This window comes from Orbicella franksi, chromosome 2 (genome assembly GCF_964199315.1).
Source record: "Orbicella franksi chromosome 2, jaOrbFran1.1, whole genome shotgun sequence".
Lineage (NCBI taxonomy): Eukaryota > Metazoa > Cnidaria > Anthozoa > Scleractinia > Merulinidae > Orbicella > Orbicella franksi.
Window position 1 is genome coordinate 22086328 of NC_138146.1, and position 20923 is coordinate 22107250.

General features: G+C 37.7%; 1 protein-coding gene across 2 annotated transcripts; it reads right to left on the minus strand.

Annotated features, from left to right (window-relative positions):
- Window positions 1-9220: 9220 nt before the first annotated feature.
- Window positions 9221-15314, minus strand: LOC145468873 (allatostatin-A receptor-like). Of its 2 annotated transcripts, XM_081452579.1 has the most exons (4): window positions 15131-15314; window positions 13792-13842; window positions 11314-11564; window positions 9221-10703 (listed from the first exon to the last, which is right to left on the minus strand). In XM_081452579.1, exons 3-4 carry the CDS (start codon window positions 11534-11536, stop codon window positions 9898-9900), a joined length of 1029 nt encoding a protein of 342 aa, XP_081308705.1. In that variant the 5' UTR covers window positions 11537-11564; window positions 13792-13842; window positions 15131-15314; the 3' UTR covers window positions 9221-9897. The 2 variants fall into 2 exon arrangements, with proteins under 2 accessions (XP_081308705.1, XP_081308714.1); XM_081452588.1 differs by lacking the exon at window positions 15131-15314 and having other exon boundaries at window positions 13792-13930.
- Between the last annotated feature and the right edge of the window lie 5609 nt (window positions 15315-20923).

A 20923-nucleotide genomic window follows, 5' to 3' on the forward strand; every position in this document is an offset into this window, starting at 1 on the left:
CGGGAAGGGAGGGGAGGCGCGGGTAAAAGAGAAAGACATGGAAAATTTAAAGTTTGGTTGTGATTGGTCACTACGTCTGCGAAGTGATTCCGAAGCTTAGAGACATTTAGTGCATCAAGTGGAAATGAGAAAGTAAAGAAAAAAAGTCGGGACTAGTTGACTTTCTAAACGAAAGCGAGCCACGTGGACAGCTATTCAAAAAGTGATGGGAGTGATTGTGGGAAGATTTCAGATTTCAGATTTTTATTAATTGACACTATTTACAGACATATTTCACTATCGCACACTATTACAAAAAATTCATTAATTAAAATAAGGAAAATATAATAATAATAAAACCAAAACAAAATGTGCTCAGTGACCAAAGAAGCATATGCTATCGTGTTGGTCACTGACACGTTCAAAAATAAAAGACAAGACACATCAATTAATAGAAACAATGCAATAAAGGAAGTAAAATGTGAATAACAAAAGTATTCGAAATAAACAAGTTAAATGAATAAATCATAATGCTGAAGAGTAATATTGAGTATTTAAAAGGTATAGTTTATATTGCTTATAAAAGGAAGTGTAAGGCAGTTTTTTAAATTCTGTTGGAATAATTTCCCAAAGTTTTGATGTAACAAAAGAGAAAGTAGAGGACCCATAGTTATTATTTACTTTTGGCCTATGAAAATTCAAATTCGCAGCAAATCTTGTATTGTAGGTATGGACTTCAGATGCCTGAGTAAGGGTTCTATGGAATATAGTTGGAATGTTTGTTGAGTCATTTAAAATTTTATGAGTAAATAGAGCCACTTTTAATTTGTACACATTCTCAAATTTGAGAATTCCTAAAAGATTGTAATATGGTGAAGCATTTTCCCTGCTATAAGCAAAGAATATGCTTCGGACACATTTATTCTGCTTAGTTATGATTTTACGTAAATTAGTTTTACATGCACTACCCCAACTTATGATAGCATAGGATAAGTATGGATATATGAAAGAATAATACAATTGTTTCAATGTATGAAGATCAACAAAATATCTTAATTTATTAATAATTGCTATATTTTTTGCTAATTTATTATTAATGTGCTGGATCTGCGGTCCCCATTGTAAATTTTGATCCATATAAATACCTAAATACTTAATTTGACTTTTATGTGCAATGTTAGGAATATGTATATACGGTCTTAGTCTTGTAGATGAAATTATCATGTAATTAGTCTTGGTAAGATTTATAGATAGTTTGTTGATGATACAATATTTAAAAACTAATTTCAATTCCTCATTCATGACATACTCAAGCTGATGCAGATTATCACTTGTATAAAACATATTTGTATCATCAGCAAATATACGGAAGGATAGTTTTTTTGAGCAGTTAGGTAAGTCATTAATATAAAGCAGGAATAGAAGAGGACCCAAAGTTGATCCCTGTGGTATTCCACAACTAATGGTTTCAGGACTAGATTGGATGCTACCAATCTTAACAAACTGAGTGCGATTATGTAGATAGTTTTCAAACCAGTTAAGGGTTATTCCTCGTATGCCATAGTGGTTGAGTTTAGATAAAAGAATATTATGATTCACAGTATCAAATGCTTTAGAAAAATCTAAAAAAACACCACAGGTAACCAGCTTTTTATCCATTGCCTGTTTGAGGGTGTCAGTGATCTCAAAAATGGCTTGCTCTGTTGAGTGCCCTTTCCTAAAACCAAACTGATATCTATACAGAATGTTGTGTTTTTCCAGAAAATCATATAGTTGATTATAAATTAATTTTTCAAGTACCTTACTGAAAGGTGAAAGAGTTGAAATGGGCCTATAGTTTCCTGGGTCAGTTACATCACCACTTTTGTAAACCGGAGTAACTTGAGAGACTTTCAAAATATTTGGTACAACACCAGTTTGTATTGATTGATTATAGATTTGAGTGAAAGGTACTGATAAGGGTTCAGCTGCTATTTTTATTAAATTATTAGGTATATCAATTGATGATTTGTTCTTATCTAATGTCTTAAACAAGTTTGAAACCTGGGTTTCTGTAACAGTGGACATAACAAAACTATTAGCTGGAGATGACAGGATATATTGTGTAGGGTTTTCAAAGCTATCTTCAATTCTGCTGGCCAAGCTTGGGCCAACATTGACAAAATGTTTATTAAACTGATCAGCAATATCTTCATTACTAGTGAAAGTCTTGTTGTTCCTTACTATCCTTTGAGGTGAGGTCTGTCCCTTTGTCTTCCTTTTAATTAAATTACCAATTATTTTCCATGTAGCCTTTAAGTTATTTTTACACAAGTCAAATTTTTTACAAAAATAGGCTTTCTTATTAATGTTTTTGAGATGGTTTAATCTATTTGAGTATTTTTTAAATTCACAAATTTTGACTGGGTCATTGGATAGATAATGGGTTTTGTACATAGCATGTTTAGTTTTAATGGATTTGAGCATTCCCTTTGAGATCCAAGGTTTTCTTAATTGCTTTTGTCTATTTCTAGACACTTGTTTTAGGGGTGCATGCTTATTGACAATTAATTTGAGTGTATTAATAGTTCTAGCTGTTGTTTCATGCAAATTATTACATTTACCAGAGATGAAATTCCAATCCACAGCACTGATGTCTTGAAGATATGATTCAGGGTTGAACTTACTGTAGTCTCTGAAGTAAAGTTGCCCACTTTGTTTTCTAAGTGATGTTTCGACTGTGCAGAAAATTGGTAAATGATCTGAGATATCAATGGCTATAACCCCTGAGATCAACCTGTTAACTGTATTTGTATAAATATGATCAATTAAGGTCGCAGTATGACTGGTGATTCTAGTGGGTTTTGTTATCACTGGTAATAGATTGTGGGAATAAATCATGTCAAGGTATCTACCTGTTTGCAGGTGTGTGTGATGTTTTAAAAGGTCAATATTCATATCCCCTAATATATATACTTCATATCTGTTCATATTTAATTCTTGCAGGAATTCATTGAGTATCGATGTGAATTCATCCACATTTGCAGATGGGTACTTATAAATGCAGCCAATCATAATATGCTTCTTATTGTTACCAGGGTCAATTTCAACCCAACAGGATTCTACTGATGAAAGATCTATTATCAAGTCAGGCCTGGGGATAGTTTTAAGAGTATCATTGACATAAATAGCTGTGCCTCCTGCAAGTTTTGGTGAATCACTATGAAAAAAATTGTAATTTGATAGGTCTACATTTGAGATCGAATTAGGATTTAATCTGGTTTCTGTGACAGCAATTATGTCTGGCCTTGAATCAATAGAGTACAGCATGTCATTCAGTAAGGTCAAGTTTTTTGGCAAACTTCTAATATTACAATGGAAAAGAGAAATACCTTTACCTTGAGCATTACATAGGATATTATCAAGCTTAGGGATATCATAGTATTCAGACTGAGTATTTATAAACATTAGATCAGGGTCAGCTTCATCATTTTTATCTGGATTTGGTAGAAGGTTGTAAAGATCAAGCTCGATTAATTGATTTATATTCCTAGACCAATTACTAATAGCAAAGCTAAATTCCCTGTCGTCTAAATTATAGAAGGGAAGAAATTGCAGAGTGTTTACGACGTAGAATTTGACAATTTAGAGCGGTACATTAAGAGATTATTTTCTAAGTATTGCTTATCTGGTCGAGGTAGTCCTCAAACTCTTCATGCGTAGTAAAAGCTTCTGTGGCAGACGTTTCACTAACTTTCAGCATGATCTTGCCATTACTGGTCCACAGGAACTTGACATTGTTCTTCCTCTTGTATTCCTTGATTCGTCCAAAGAGCCTTTTACGGTAGCCGGTCAAGGACTCGTTTATGTAGATCTTGTTACTTCGAGAGATGGATTCGCCTATTTCAGTTTGTAAAGAAGGCAAATGTCGAATATTCTTTCCAACAAGATGTTTGCGTTTCTTAAATACTTCTTCTCTCTTGTCCCTTTGGAGAAATTTAACAATCATTCGATTTTTTACATTTTTCGAGTCTGGAAGCCTGTGAGCAGCAGCAATATGGCTGTCGTCGATCTCTGCCCCAATTAACGTGCCAATTTCTTTAACAAGCTGTATAGGGTTATCATGACTTCATCAGCGCGCCAAAATGAACGGCAGCCATGATGACGCTTTGCATTTGCTTTGCAGGAAACTATTGAAAGGAAGTCAGCGAAAATACTTAAATCTCGCTTTTCGAATCTTTCATTTCCTCTTTCAATGGCATCCCCTCTCTTTATCACCGCACGATCTCTGCGCACCATTTGCTGAAACCGTTAAGCAGGGGCGTAGCCAAGTTTTTTCAAAGGGAGATCCACACTGTGTCAAAGTGCGGTCACCCCACAACGCAGACCATGCAGACTGCAGACCGCAGACTGCAGACCGTGCAGACCATGCAGACTGTGCCGAGTGAGTGCTTTTTTCCTAACACTTGACTCACTTTTTTCGCTTCTAGTAACAAAATAGTTTTCAATATGTCCTAATGTTTGTTATTTATCCTCAGGCGGCACAAACTCAATATCTGACTGTTGATTCACGCGTTTAATAGACTTTCTATGGGAAATTCCCTTTACTGGTCCTAAATGTACTAAAATCAAGCATAAATATAAACTTCCATATATTCTGGGCGCCAATTGCGACAATTTTCGACGGGTTTGTGGTTTAATTTATTTTGTCCTATTTGTTGTTGTTGTTGTTGTTTTTTTTTTCGATTTTCTTAGTCTTCGTTCTCCTCTTAACTGATTCATAAAACAAAGCAAGGACGGTGACTCTAAGCGACCTCGCTCCACAAATCGCTTTTGCTTCACAAAGCACAGAATCGCCATTAGACCAGGAGTATTTGATTCCCTCTTTCGCTTAGTTGAACATGACCGTAAGTAAACCTCGAGGAAAAAAAATGCTCGCATGAATTTTTTCCTCGAGGTATTCTCATGCGTCAGGCACGGTGGACTAAGCGAAAGAGGGATCACTCGTAGATCGCCATAAAAACAGAACTGCCTTAAGGACAGATAAATTAACCATCGCATCAACTCATCACGGTAACCGTACTGCCCTGAGAATTTCAAATGCTATTCGGTTTTCTGTGATCGATCTTTCCATGCGCTAGGCTTTTTTTGGCTTGATCGCAGTCACACTCCAACAGCCATTTGGAATTACGCGATTCAAAAGTAAATGCAAAAACAAGAATAAGAAAAAAAAGTACTCAGTCTGTACAGTCTGCATGGTCTGCACGGTCTGCGGTCTGCAGTCTGCAGTCTGCATGGTCTGCGTTTTGGGGTGACCGGTCAAAGTGAGGGTACTCACTGGATTGTTGTGTCGTTTTCGCCACCTGTTGTAGGTTGTTTGCTAAAAAAGGCTTACAAAAAAGGGGGGGTCACGGGCATCCCAGGACCCCCCTAGCTACGTCCCTGTTAAGGGTATGAACGGGATTTATCTGAAAGTTGGGAAAGGCTGAAATATTTTAATACAATTGCCCCTGACAACTCGTGAGACTTTTTTTATCTGATTGCATGGTCATAAAAATTCTTATTAACTTTCACTGAGGTGAAATACAGTTTAGATGACAATGTAAGCGCCCTCTCTGATAATCTTTTCCTTCCAGAAGCAACACAAAACATTTCAACCTGATCTCATGGTAAATTACACCTTCGAGCTACACTGAAAAGGTAATTAAGAATAAACTAAGAAGCGTGTACTACACTATAAAAAAAACCAAGACGAAAATTTGAGAACACGAGAGATTAAAAAGAATATAAAACAGGGCCCAATTTATCCAAATTTTCCCAACTTCCAGTTGTGAACGTTAAATGCTGACAGCGCAATACACGGTCTTAACTTCTTTAGATGCTTTATGATATAGACTTGACTCTCAAGACAATAAACACGGTTTGATAGACGGTAGACTGAATATCTGCAAGCGCAAAATCCACTCTATCGTCCATATTACGAAATCTAATGATACACAGCGTTTTAACCAATCAGAGCTCGTTGAGGCAAAGTAAAGTAATTAAGTAAAAACTAAACAGAAACTAAACTTTACAATAAAGTGCAACAAATTCAGGTTTGTCGGTAGTCTTACGTCTTGTTCTTGTTAGCTCTTTTTAGTCTTCACCTCGTTTCCGAGACACTTCGCAGATTTCTACAGAGTGCGAATCGCGACTCTCAAGGTGTTATATTGTAAAGTTGTAGAATTAAAAGAAAGAAGAGAGGCATGCGCACTGAGAGTTGAGACGCCTGTTTACTGAGACCAATCATAATTGTCTTGATATGCATTAAGTTTTCACTAAGGATCGGAAGGGTAGCAGCTGCGCTGAACTCTATTTCGCATTTTCAGTGTGCGAGCCCTGACCAGTGTGCGAGCCCTAACCTTGTGCCAGACACTTTACTTTCTAACAAATAGAGGGGTGGGGGTGGGGGATAAAATAATATTAATCCTTTCAGACCTTTAGTGGTTTGCTTTATATTTTCATCCAGTTTTTCTTTCGATACAAATATAAGTTGCCATCATGACATTAGCCTCATGTGCATTATGTGGACCTACTTTTACCACTGTTACCTACAAAAGGCAACCATGCTGCAAGTTTTGGGAAAAGGCTCTTTCTTAACTAGCAAATAATTTAAATAAACCTTGCAGATAGTGTCACATGGCTTATAAGAAGAACACCCAAACGGCCTAGTCATCCATCGCTGTCAAGAGTGATAAGTTCGTTGTAGTTCGTGAGCAGACTCTCTTGTTTGTTTTTTCGTAGGTGGCATCTCCTCCACTCACGAAAACCTGAAGCAAAAGAGCCTTCTCTTCGAAGACTAAGCTGGTTGCAGCCAAACGTTTCTACTAAATAAATGGTCGGCAAACACGTGACATTGTTAGAAATCTCGTGTTTTCTAAGTTTCGTGTGACGGGTTGCTAGGCAACATAACATGAGCCATACAACGAAGGAACTAGCACTAACTGATTGGACGACAAGAATCAGATTACTACGAGAACTTCCGTTCCCCCGCCTGTATGTCTGTGCCTCATTTGTGATCATGATCTAAACCGTCAACATGTCTCTGTAAACAACAGTTCCAAGGAGATCTTGTAGAATGCGATCGTGGATGTGAATAAACAGAGGAATGTAAAGTCCAGGAAAACCAAAGAAGCCGTCCTGCGGAGGATTTTTAACGGCTGTTCGTTTTGGTCAGCTGGTAAACCTCCGGCTGTGAGTCGTAACATAAGTTCCTCAAGCGAGATGGTCTTCTTTGCTTCGTCTACATAGCACAGAAACAGTCGCTGAAAATGAAAAGATAGGTTGTTACTAGAGCTTTTAACTTAAGATGTTCGGAAGCAGCTAAGTGTACACTCTGACTTCACTTTTAGCTTCACAAAATGAACAAAATGATCAACTAAGCGAAAGCATTAAATTGATTCTCAATTGTAAGCTGATAAAGGTAAATTCACCGTGGTCGCGACTTTGGTACTGAGGGCTTAGGCCCCGTCCACACTATCACACTACGCTGGAGAAATTTGAAAACGATGTTTTCACTCTGAAAACACTTCAAATGTTTCATTCCGTGCACGCTACACCGGAGAAATTTGAAAACACAACAATTACCTGTAACTCGGGCAGGAAAATCACATGATGATCGTCATGTCATCGTTTTCGAAAAGCTCCGTTTTCAAAATGTTTTCCGTCAACACGAAAACCAAAAGCCGGCGTTTTCAAATTCTCCCGGTTTGAAGAAGGGCGTTTTCGAGAAAGCTCCGTTTTCGTGACAGGTTAGTGTGGACGGTTGGCCTAACCGTAGAAAAAAAGCTGCGTTTTCAAATTTACCCGGCGTAGTGTGGACGGGGCTTAATTATCGATCGAAACGCTAACTTTTGAATTTCAAACTCGCTAATTGGGCATCACTAAAAAAACGTGCATGCAGCTCTGGCCAATCACAAGATAGAATGTGTCCTTTTGTCCCATCAGGATTCAGCATATGCCACGGCTTTTCGTCCAGTACGAACAGAAAGCTGTAGTTTGGCTGCGTTTTGTGTACTCTCTTTTCTTCGACCGAAACCTGTGCTGCTTAAAGAGGAAATGAGTTTCACTTCGCTGGCCTAGATTTCTGTGCGCAAGCTGTGTAATGTAAACCCAACGAAAGTGTTTACATAGGACTGAAATGAGTTCAACTCCCACAGGGTTGCTTTGGTACACCAACATGTCCTCCGTTTCATTGTTTCGGAAGTGGAAATGCCCTGTAGCTGTTACCCCAAAGTCGTGTTTGTAAACAAAATAATTGTCCTAGTTTTGGTACTAAAAGGACATCGTCTCGCATACCGACGGAACAAACATCGTTGGTGTCGATTTACACGGGCAGTATAAAACACGCATTGGGGACTGGGGACTGGGGACTGGGGACTGTGGACTGCGAACTGTGAACTGTGGACTGCGGACTGTGGACTGCGGACTGCGGACTGCGGACTGCGGATTGCGGATTGCGGACTGCGAACTGCGGACTGCGGACTGCGGACTGCGGACTGCGGACTGCGGACTGCGGACTGCGGACTGCGGACTGCAGACAACAGATTACGGACTACGGACTGGGTATAAAAGACAGACTTATGCATAAAACGCGGACTAAGCATTACGGACTGGGCATAAAACGCGCGCGGACTCAGGTATAAAATGGGGACTGTGGACTAAATGCGGCCTCCCGACTGCAGTCCATGTTTTTCACTGACCAGTCGTAACTAATATTACATAAGACATGTATAAACGAGAACAAACCCTCTCGTATACACGTGCTTTGGGATCAATTCATTTGTTTTTGCCCCTGCTGAAGGGAGACCAATTTCACGCCTACCTAACAGCTCAGGCACAAAATGCTTTCCCTAGAATTTTTTTTAACATACCAAGCCTGCTTTGTGATCAATTCATTTGCTTTCGCCCCTGCTGAAGGGAGACCAATTTCACGCCTACCTAACAGTTCAGGCACAAAATGCTGTCCCTAGAATTTTTGTTTTTTTTTTCTTTAACATACCAAGCCTACCAAAACTCGAACACTCTTTAATCTACGATTACTACTAGTATCATAAGCAAACCTATGTGGTGATCAAATGACCACTTAAATTGGTCCCGTTGGATTTATGATTGACAGGCTCAAGCAGCCTCATAGCACACAGAGGCTCGCTTCGTGAAAAAAGGCAAGGTCATAAGAGAATTCCGAAAACCATTCTTGTTTATGGATTTCATTCACTGCTGGTTAAAAAATCAGTAACAAGGGTTTTCACGACACTCACTCAATCTTTATTTTTTCTTAACATTTTACAACCACAGCCTAAATTATTTTTCTTTTCAATTAAACAGTTCTTCGTGATTTTCAAAAGTTACAAATTAAACAAAATAACGATTGATTATAAACAATTGTTGGAAATTATTACGTTAATATGTAAAGTAGAATGTGTTTGTTTATAAGCTTAACTCTTCCTAAAAATCACAGAACTAGCTCTAAAATACGAAATTGTGAATAAACATGAATGCCTTACCTTCTGTTTGGTGCCGTTATAAAAAGCTACGAACACCCTTAACTCTTAGCTCCGGACAATGGACCTTTTTAACGACGTCACGCTTTTCCTATTTTTTCTATTTCCCATTTTTGTTAAAGAAACGTCATGACTCATGAATTAAAAAAAAAAACTAAGACAGGCCTTAGTTCGTAACTGACCTTTTTTCAGAAAAAAAGATGCAAATAGCACAACTTACATTCAGACGGTCATAGCTCGTTATGGAGCAAAGAGTCTTAGACCTCAGTTAAGTGACTGATATTCATGAAAATTACATCAGCTAAATTAACCAATGTTTTTCTATCAGGGTTCTTTATCAATAACGGCCGTATATATAGTTTTCGGTTTTTTCTTTTTTTGTTGTGTTTTATTGCGTTTATTCTTTATCCTTGATCGTATAACGCGTAGCTGCAGTGTGAGTCTGAGTTGAGCCCAGTTCAGTCTCTGGAGATATCTCACTCCCTCTATTGCATCCCAAAAGCTTTTTAAACTCCTTCCGGTACTCTTTGTTAGTGAAACAATAAATCAAAGGATTCATGCAAGAATTAATAAACACCAGTACATTAAAACCCTTATGCACTGGGCTGCCAATTTTTGTGATACCAAAAGGACTGAGAATGTAGATGGTCTGCGAAGGAAAACCGCAAACTGTCAAGGCTGCTGCAGTTAAAGCGCACATGCGCAGTAGTAGTCTCTGCCGCCTCCGTTTGTTTACACTCTCAGTACTTTCTCCGGGGGATGACGGGAGATTAATTGCGATATGGCCAAACGTTATCCATGTCAACAGACAAGGAATGTAAAATGCGATGAAACTGTATGCGATAATAAAAGCCCGTGTACCGTACTTGCCGTACGGAGCTTTCTGCGAAATGCACTTTTTGCCAGCAAGTTTTGTCTCGATCAACTTATTCATGGAAAGAATACACGTGATAATAAACATGACGAAAACGTAAAGGATGATACGTTTTCTGCTAAACTGATCCTTATATCTGATTGGCCGAAGCACGCAGTACCATCGCTCGATAGCAAGGCAGGCCACAAGAAGGATGGAAACTTTTCCCATTGCAAACAGAAGATATCTGTTTGCGAACAGGCGACAAAAAATCTCGCCGCCTAATCCGAGAGGGACTGGGTATGCGGACTTTGCAATGGCGTATCCAGGAGTAGCTACGAGGAAGACTCCTGAAAGAAAAAGAATGCATCAGCACTGACGAATATAGAAACGTTAATTGACGCTTGTTTCGTTGTAGCCTAAAAGAAAGCCTGCTGATGTATGTTCTTCACTGCTCATAACATAATACAAATACAAAGGTAGGTGACTCGAAGGCAAGTGTACATAGAGTTCATAATGTAGGGTGCACACTCTACACTCGCACTGTGCACGGTGTTCAAGGTTTCGAATCCATTTGAGGCCTGGATAGCAAACATGCACTGCGGGATTGGTAAAATTGTGGTTTCGTTCCGGGACTGAATGTCCATACAACTTGAGTAATCACTGATATAAAGGTTACTATATTGATTTAGCCCCGGCGCACTTGCAGCTCGTCAGTAAAAGCGGAAAACGGGGAGCGCGGGACTTCATGGTTAGGCAGTGAATGTGGCAACTTTGCTTCTGTAAATGACCCACAACACCAAGCGCACCTCGCTCCAACTTAGGGACGCCTGGGCGGAAGGCAAGGCTATTATGAGCACCAGTTTACAGTTCCCCTTTATCACACTTTCAAGATAACCATTTAAAGTGACGACAACCTATCAAAACAGAGACTAAATGACTCACAAGTTGTCTACTCACCAGTCAGCATATCTACCACTGCTAAACTGAACAGTAGGATATTGTGGGGTTTCTTTAACAGGGAGGGTTTCCTCAGAAGCACGATACAGAATGACAAGTTGAATGTAAAGGAAGCAACAGCAATCACCCAGAATGACACTTGAAGGGCGTGGTCCAGGCTTTTCGAAGGCGGAGGATTGGGACTGACTGTCGACGGGGGAAGTGAAGTGCTGTTGCCTTCCATGCTGTGTTAGCTTAAATCTCTTTGATCTCTAGGAGGATAAATCGAAGGTTGCTTTTTTTCCAATCTGCAATCGATATAAGGCTTGTTCTTAAATATAACAAAAATTGGTTTTCTTAAAAAAAAAAATCATCGTTAATGGAAATTTTTAAGTGGCAATTTGCTAGCATGAATACAGTTTCTAACCCGTAGAAATACAAAGCAGTTTTCAGTTTGGAATGCATTTTGTTTGGGAGCTGATTTCACGAAAATAGTAACTGGTAATGCCAGTTAACACGTTTTACGAAACCTGGAGGGTTAAGGACGTTCCTACCCAAATGTTCACAAGTAAAGATTATTTTAAACTTGATGCAATGCAGTAAGGTAACGATCAACTTTTGCCAAAAAGGCAATAAAACAAAATGGGGGATCACCGTACTTGTTTTCGAGATAAGGTGCATTGAAGACCATGCAGTTTTAGAAGCTTTCGTTATTTTACATGTAAGACGATCTTTGCTTACAACTATCAGTAATAAAAGAGGCTAGCTACGTTGATGAAATTTACATCAGGTATCGAGAACTCCAAGCATTGGAAACTCAGTTATAAAGCGTACACTTCGGCTAAAGTTCACAGTTTTCTGAATTTTGAATCGGCATGTTTAACCTTTTAGGACAACCTACCCGCTTATTTATTTTTTATCTTGTTTTTCCCATAAACTGCAAGAATACCTGTTAAAAAGAAAAAATATATAAATTAATGAATATAACCACAGTGAAATACCAACTTTTGGTATTCTCAATTTCATTGAACTTCCCGAAAACTGGCAAAATGTAGGAGAAAACCCAATTTCCCATCCTCTAGTTGTCTCGAAAAATCTTGATTCAAATCTATTTCACTTATCCTAAAGAACAACTGAGAAACACGATCGCATCACATAAATAATTTTTTGAGGAGCGTCCATAGCTTACATTTCAGTTTTAGCTACATTATGGTTGCCTCTTCGTTCGACCTTAAATAAACAAGCACAAAAACTTGACATTTCAAGTTTCATAGAAAAAAATGTTCAATTATAACGTGTTATCGACAAGCTGATGGGTGTACGTTGAAATAAAATTGTATATTGGCCTGAAAAATTCGAAAGCTCTTTAAAGGTAACCTATTATTAATTCAGAAGAACATTTCCAGGAAATGAAACATTAACACTCTAAATAGTTGTTAACAGTTAAAAGGCAAACCAGTCTAATGGGCGAAATGAAAAATAATCCAAATAATGTACTTCTTTACATGTTGTAAGAAACCTGTTGTTAATACACAAGACATACGAAACGAGAAACTGTCCACGGACTTGATTGCATTGGTAATCGTATACCTGTACAATCAGAGATTTATACAACAAGTGCTATTCGAAAACTTTCTCAACATTCTCCAAGCCTTTAGGCGAGTGCAATTTGAAGGAATTTTCAAATATCACGAGTAGTGCAAATCCATCATTATTGCTTGAAGATTCATACGATAAACAATTATTACATGTCTGAACGCTCGCTCACGTCAATTAGCGCTGTAATGGTAATTAAAAATAAATGAGATATTCGCCGGCTCTCGGCCAATCGCAAAGAAATAACGTTCTCATCGTTTCTCTGTCATTTGAAAAAAAAGGAGAAAAAAACTTAAAGGGAATCTAGGAATTGGAAACAATCAAGGTTAAAAAGCTCTTTAGACAATATTTAAACCTTTTTTGTTTTTTGTTTTTTTTTTTTGGCAGCAAGGAATTAGAAACATTCGGTTTACAAAGCTATTTAGACAATGTTTAAAGTTAAAAAAAGAAACAAGGAATTAGAAACACCCAGGTTAAACATTCAAGTTAAAAGCCTCCTTAGACAATGTTTTAAGTTTTTTTTTTCAGAAAAAAGCAACAAGGAATTAGAAACACTCAGGTTAAACACTGTCCAGAAATGATTTGCAGTTTTAAGGCGCCAGTCTAATGAAAGGAAATCAAAAAGCTGAGATCTGGCCAGATCGTCTTTAGCGGGAAATACATGCAGGATTTAGGAACACTTAAAAAGGCCTTATGTTATTCAGAAAAATATTTCCAAGAAATGAAAGATCTTTTTTGTCTAAGTTAAAAGATCATTTAACTTTGAAATTGCTAAGTGCACCATTTAACGGATAAATAAGATATACAGCTTGCACAGGAAGAGACAGTTGCACCTTATCGTAAAGATATTGTTTCTACACATTAATCCATGCCTTTGTTACAGGAAATCAAATTAATACCAACCTTCAGGTGCAGTTAACACCTCCATGGGTACGTGTTTGTTCCCACTAGCCCCTGAGGTGAGAAAGAAAAGGCTCGTATGAGATGAAATTCAGATAAGTTCAAACTTTCCAGGTTCAAACATTCACACATGAGTTCAAACTTCAAGGGGTGATCTAGAAAAACTTGTCAGCTATGGTTTTTTTCTTTCGTGCGCATTTACAAGGCGTCCAAACCAACAAAAGGTTAAATTAGATTACAGGCAATTGCAATAAACTAAAAGTGGCAAATGCGCGTTATTTTTCAACGTAAAGGAAAAAAACAGTGCTGATAAAACGTAGCTTTATTTCTCAGTATTAAAGGAAAAATAAACCAGAATTAATATGATATGTTTTAACTGCCCAATGAAAACGAAACTTTCAATGGTACAACAATTTAATACATAGAGATATATGTGGCAGCCGGTAGGTCTTGTCGTTCGATGCAAACGTGAAATTAAGGACAAGAAACTTAACAGAAAAACTTTCAGTGAATTCTAATGCCTTTAAGATCTAATGCCTTTTAAGATCTGAACTAACTTAAGAATGGGCGCAAAACCCTTCGATCACTGAACACATCTAACAAAAGAGGAAACACCTGTTTCTATCAAATTAAAAATAGCTCATACCTGATTATTTTGAAAACTGTTGGCCCAAAAAATTTTCAGCCTCTCAAGGTTAGTAACTTAAGTATAGTAAATTCATGTGCGCATTTTGCAATGTTACAAGTAATGTAACGTCTTCAGTAATTCAATCTTGAGTTTTTGTGCCAGAATTCATTACGATGATAGCATCTCAGGTTTTATTAAATCAAATCAGGAAAAGTATACACTTTGGGTTTATTTGAATTTGTTCTCTGACAACGTTTGTTTGTTTGCTCATTTCCTTTCGTCATTTACTTTTTAATAAAACCTCATCTCAATTTAGCAGATGGGCGACGGTGAAAATTTCAAAATTCCATGATATGTGTATTTTAAATCTACTAGTTTTCACTTCTGGGATGGTCTGAACTCGTTTTAAAAACTGTTACAGCAACATTTCGGGTGTATCAACGAATCAGTGGTCTTAAGCCATCAATTGAATACAGCAGACAAGCTAGACTCTGTGAGCTGTCTTGTCATATTTCCTATTCTATTCTTTCTTTTTGTTTCCTCCAGAAAACTGTCACATACAGTGTTGTTGCATGGCGTTTGCACAGTGCATGGCCATGATGAAGAATCTCTACAATAATGGAAGGTTTACAGAAATTATGTGCAACATACTGCTTTACCTTGAGGTCTGGTTACTGCATGTTGACAAATGACAGTATTTAGACGCTTATTTACCTGTTTCGCAGAACACAAACGTGAACTGTTGCCTCTAGAGCAGGGAAAGCTACACGACCTTCACTATTGGTGTTCAACGTTGTTGAAGAGCTCGGTTTCTTAGTATTTGTACCAACACATTTACTTTGACACCTGCGCTAGGTGCGAACAAATGAATTTTCTTTTTCAATTCACTTAATGAAATTTTTTGCTGACAAGCCAAACTAAAGATAGGCTCTACAAACAAGGTAAGCATGTGTCAAGTTGAAACAAAGACAAATATGAAAATGTCACACTGAGCGCCTCTGTAAAAAAAAAAAAAAAAAACCGATTGGTAGTGAAATTGGAAAACATTGTAGGACATTTCAAAAACTATTCTTTTGTCGAGATATTCTAGAAAAGGCTCTTAGAAATCGTGCAATACCAAAAAAATAAGTGTTATGTCAAATGGAAATAAATTAATGGTATTTCACGAGGTTCCGTAAAGGTTGATTTTGCTAATTTTTAAAATTCGCATTTCCGATTGAAAGTAGAGTCAACAAGCTAAATTTCTTTCCCAATAACTAAGAGTTAAATAATTCTAAAATAAGAGTTAACTTGCATAATTTAAATTCAGGCCATATCATGATTTTGTTTTTTCCCCGAGTGCAAAAAGTAGTTGGAATATTGCCAACCTTGATGGCAACTTATATCCTGTTTTTGACAACACATTACAATAACTGCAATAACTGAGTATATATAATTAGAACATAGATTTACGATCCCCGCGGTTGAAAACAACAACCAAAAAAAAACAACAAACAAACAAACAAAACAAAACAAAAACGAAAACCCAATAATATTTAAAATAACAAATAGGTGAAAATAAAGGAAGCTGGTTCTTATCTCTAGTTTTTTGGGCTGTCGAAAATATTACACCTTCTATAGGGTGTGGAGTGGAGAGCTTAAGCAAACCACGACGGCAACGAGAACACCACAAAACAAAAGTTTTAAGGAGTAGAACAATAGCTGTGCACGTGCGTTATAAATCTCTGTACATTTCTTTGCCGTCCTCTGTAAAACAACAACGTGAAATGATTAAGTTCTGCGTATTTTTGACAACGCGAACGACAGCGCCTAAGTTTTCGTCTCTTTATTTGGAATTGAACGCTAGCGTTACATATTTAGCTTGAGCAAATTCTGAGACCAATAGGCGTACTGAACAAATCTATACAATTGCGTAATCCGAAGGTAAAATATAAATTCATTTTTTCTAGGCGTTGTCCTCGAAGTCGCCGTAGTCATTGCTTAAGCTCTCTACTAAACGAAGATAAACAAGTGACTCGTGAATTTACACGTACCTTGTAAAGGAAACACGATCCGTACTGAATCGTAAACTCAACGCAAATATTAAGTTACGTAACGCAAACTCCATGCCGCGTTCTTGGTGGAACTAACACGATTTTTTGTAATTATGTTTGAAGTGATACAATTTTAAAAGGAAAATTGGTAATATAACTAGAGAAAACAAATTTTTTTTTTTTTCAAACATAAACAGCACAGCAGTACACCCATTCGGTCTGTTAATCGATATGTTCAATAGAAAAACAGCGAAAAACATTTCAAATTAAACCAAACGATTCTCATTAGTATAAAACCAATGACCTAACGGATCAAAAATAATTAGCAAAACAACGGGAAAATCACCAAAAACAAACGTATTAAACAGCAGACTTTTTTTAGCAAGGGAAGGATCAAACTTCAAAAAAATGTCACTGATACTTTAAACACTTTACCTTACCTTGAGATGAAAATCGCAATTTTAACAGGCACACTAACTTTGATTAACGCTGGTTTCAATTTCTGTAACCTATGCATGCTATACAGGTGCAAATTATGCAAATCTTCGATAGGCATCCTGAAACGCAAGTTACAGAAAGATGACAAAATATTGACAAATACTTACAGAGAGCACTTAAAAATCCACTCGACAAGTGACTTTGATTTGTCCCATCGAAAATTACGCTTCCCTTAAAATCAAGATCAATTTTATTTGTATACTACGGTAAGCAGTTCGAGCTGTCGTTCGAGCTAAGAACAAAATTGCCGCGCGAAGTCTGGGAACTAAGAAAAGTGAGTGCAAGTTGCAAACTTTGTGCAGCTGGTGGACTGGAACAGGGCTGAATGCATTAACGTGAGCAAGCGGCATTCTGCCACCCACAAGCTTTTCACTTAAAGTGCCACTAACCCCCAAAATTTTTTTTCGCTAATATAAATTTCCTTTTTCTCCTGATCACCACTGCGAAAGTTATCGTTTTAGCAATTTTCGTTAATTTTCTATGAATTTTTAAAGTTTGCAAATTTGCCCTTTTCCATGTTGACGACCGAGGAATAGCGGAGAATGCGACGAGTTGGCCTTTGACGTCACTTCGGGAATAATAATATTTTGTTTCTGAGAAGAATGTATGCGAACATGCGATAGTGTGTGTCAAAATCGTTGCAGAATGCAAGGAAGATATGTTGTTGGAGACTGTAGCAATACAGGATGCGTAGAATAGAGTATTCCTCTTCATTCAATACCTCTATCTCGATGAAACTCTGCCAGAAACAAGAAAAAGACCAAAGAAGTGGGCTGATCTGTGCGAAGCTAACGCCGGGGAGCCATTGAGGATTTCTTCGATCTCGGGTTCGCCGCTACTGTAAAAACCTAGAGATTTTCATGGCCTATATATTCTTCTCTATCTCTAGTGGAAAGCTTGAAATTGTCAAGGTACTGCATAAGACACGAATTTGGGATAAGCTGGGAGCCATCTGACTATTTCGAGCGCAAACGATCCTCCGACGCGAGTCTCAGACGAAACTATAGGTGACGAAATTACACGGTAAATTAAACGCATCGCGTTTTGAAATAGAGACTTTACTTGTCTAAACGAATAGTAAACTAAACCTACGTTCTACAACGACGCGAAGAAGATTGTTGAGGCTTCGAACTGGTGAACTAGCTATGTATCTGTGGATTTTAATAAAAACACATGCACGCCGGAGGTCGCCTGTAATCTGGCCGTGTTTCTCAATGGCCATTCCGAATACAAAATTGTTTTGCTCTTGGAGTTTCGTCTTCGAGGAACGAAATACATCTAAATTACAAACTTAGAATGGATCAAGCATTTATAAATATATGAGGAAAGTGATACAAACGATTGAGATTCGACCCTATAGCTACCGACGGAGATTGTTGTGCTGAAAGGAGAATGCGCTTATCAGTCAACCGAAACGCAAACTAATAAGTCGAGGACTCCCAGGTTATTAGCGTGCGTAAAATGGACATTTCATTCAAAATAACAGTGAAGTAGAAATGTATTCATTTAACTGAAAGTATACTGAACCTCTTTTCAAGATCTTGTCGAAGGATTTTCCATGATTTCACTAGTTCGGAATATGCAAATTTGTGTAGCTCGTGTTCGTACACAGTAATTGAATGTGCATATTCTACGGTCGGGCGACAATAACGAAGCGAAAAGTTACCTCACCTTCGAATATTATTTGCCGACATCTCTGCTTATCTCTTATGTTAAAACTATTTTCAATCAATGATCTCGAGAAGTAGGCAGGAGTGGATTACGACTGCATCACATTTTAACTTGTATTTCGGGGGAAATTAATATTTGAATGTAAAAGTGTTTTGTCACTCCGAAATTTGCACGTTCCGTAAAGTCAAATTACCAACTCTTCGTGTTCATTGGCATCTCTATAACCCATTAAGAGCTGTAAGTTAACTCTTCAGTCATTGTTTGTACCTTTATAACCCAAATGGACTGGCAAATTGTCGATCCCGGCCTTAATATAATTATACAACGCGGCGATCTCGACTAGCGACCCGCACTTCGAAATGGAAAAAAAATATGTACTTCACAGCCGTCCAAATCGTAGCTAGACTCCGAATTGTAATGCTAGATGATACAGCTCTTTCACTTAAAGTTCTTGTCCAGTTTTGATAAAATATGAATCACAGATACCCCGAAAGTGTTCTGACTGCCCTCGAAGCTCAGTCAAAAAAGTCTCTTGAGTGTTTTAGCCCGGTTCCCGAAGTGACGTCACTAGTAGCTCGACCCAGATCCCACTTTGCGCGGTCGTGAACATAGAAATTACATGTTTAAACGCTTGTAGAAACGCAGGGATTTTATCAATCGAGATAATTTTTTTGCTGAAGTAATCAGGGAAACTGGTAGATTTTATTTAAGTAAAAAACGTTTTGGGGTTAGTGGCACTTTAACCAATGACCTAACGGATAAAAAATAATTGACAAAACAACGGGAAAATCACCAAAAAACAGAAAAACAGTATTAAACAGAAGACATTTTTTTAGCAAGAGAAGGATCAAACTTCAAAAAAATGTCACTGATAGTCTAAACACTTTACCCAACCTTGAAGTGAAAAATCACAATTTTACACTATATGTAACAGACACACTAACTTTGATTAACGCTGGTTTCAATTTCTGTAACCTATGCATGCTATACAGGTGCAAATTATGCAAATCTTCGATAGGCATCCTGAAACGCAAATTACAGAAAGATGACAAACTATTGACAAATACTTACAGAGAGCACTTAAAAATCCACTCGACAAGTGACTTTGATTTGTCCCATCGAAAACTATACTTCCCTTAAAAACAAGATCAATTTTATTTGTATACTACGGTAAGCAGTTCGAACTCTCGTTCGAGCTAAGAACAAAATTGCCGCGCGAAATCTGGGAACTAAGAAAAGTGAGTGCCTGTTGCAAACTTTGTGCAGCTGGTGGACTCGAACAGGGCCGGATGTATTAACGTGAGCAAGCGGCATTCTGCCACCCACAAGCTTTTCACTTAACGCCGGATAATTTCACACCTTGCCAATTAAAAAGTTCGTGCGACAAAACACATCATCAATTTCTGTCTCGCCACGTGTTGGAAAAACTGCATTGGCCAAAATCGTGAGCAAGCACTATCACGGTGATTATCCTGTTTGAAAAACGGTGCTAGTGATGACTAAGTACCTTTGCCCATGCACAAGCCTAGAGCAACCACACCATGACATCAAGTGAATGCTTGGAGGAAGGGCAAACTGTAATTAGTTTCTTGCCGATTTCATTAAGACATCGGAAGAAGTTGAAAAAGTCTGCTCGACATTTTCAATTGAGGAGCAAAACCTCTGGCATGCTTAACTCATGATTGAACCCCTTAAACAGCTTCATTGTAGAGTAACGTTATTCAAATTTTAGTCCTTCTGTTGTCAAATTCGTTCTTTGACAACAAAGTTTCCCAAATGACACACATAATAGGGCCCTTTAAACGCCTTGAAAATGTGCCAAAACACTCCTGCTTCAAGTTATCAATCAACGAGAAAAGCAAAAAACAAACAATTAAATAACAAACAAACCGTTCGTGTAGAACATTATTTTACAGGGCACATTTTATATTTATCTAATTATTGATGAAAAACTAAAACTGACGATCTTTTGCTCGTCGTACGCGAAGGTGGACAATTACATTTAAACAGCACTTTGTAATTGAAATAAATTTATTTATACATTAAGATCAAGATAAAACATATTTACCAAAACATGTATATAAATATAGAGCCTAACCTCAGCTCATAAAAATAACATTTATTTTTTTTCCCCTTCACGGCTATTGACAAAACTTCCAAGCTTCCATTCTCTTTTCTTTTCTCACAATATATACAGCACAGTTACTAGAGCAAGAATACATGGAATAGCTGTCACATAATGTACAGCAAAACACAATTCTCCCCCCCCCCCCCCCAACCACCACACCAGAAAAAAAAAAAAAAA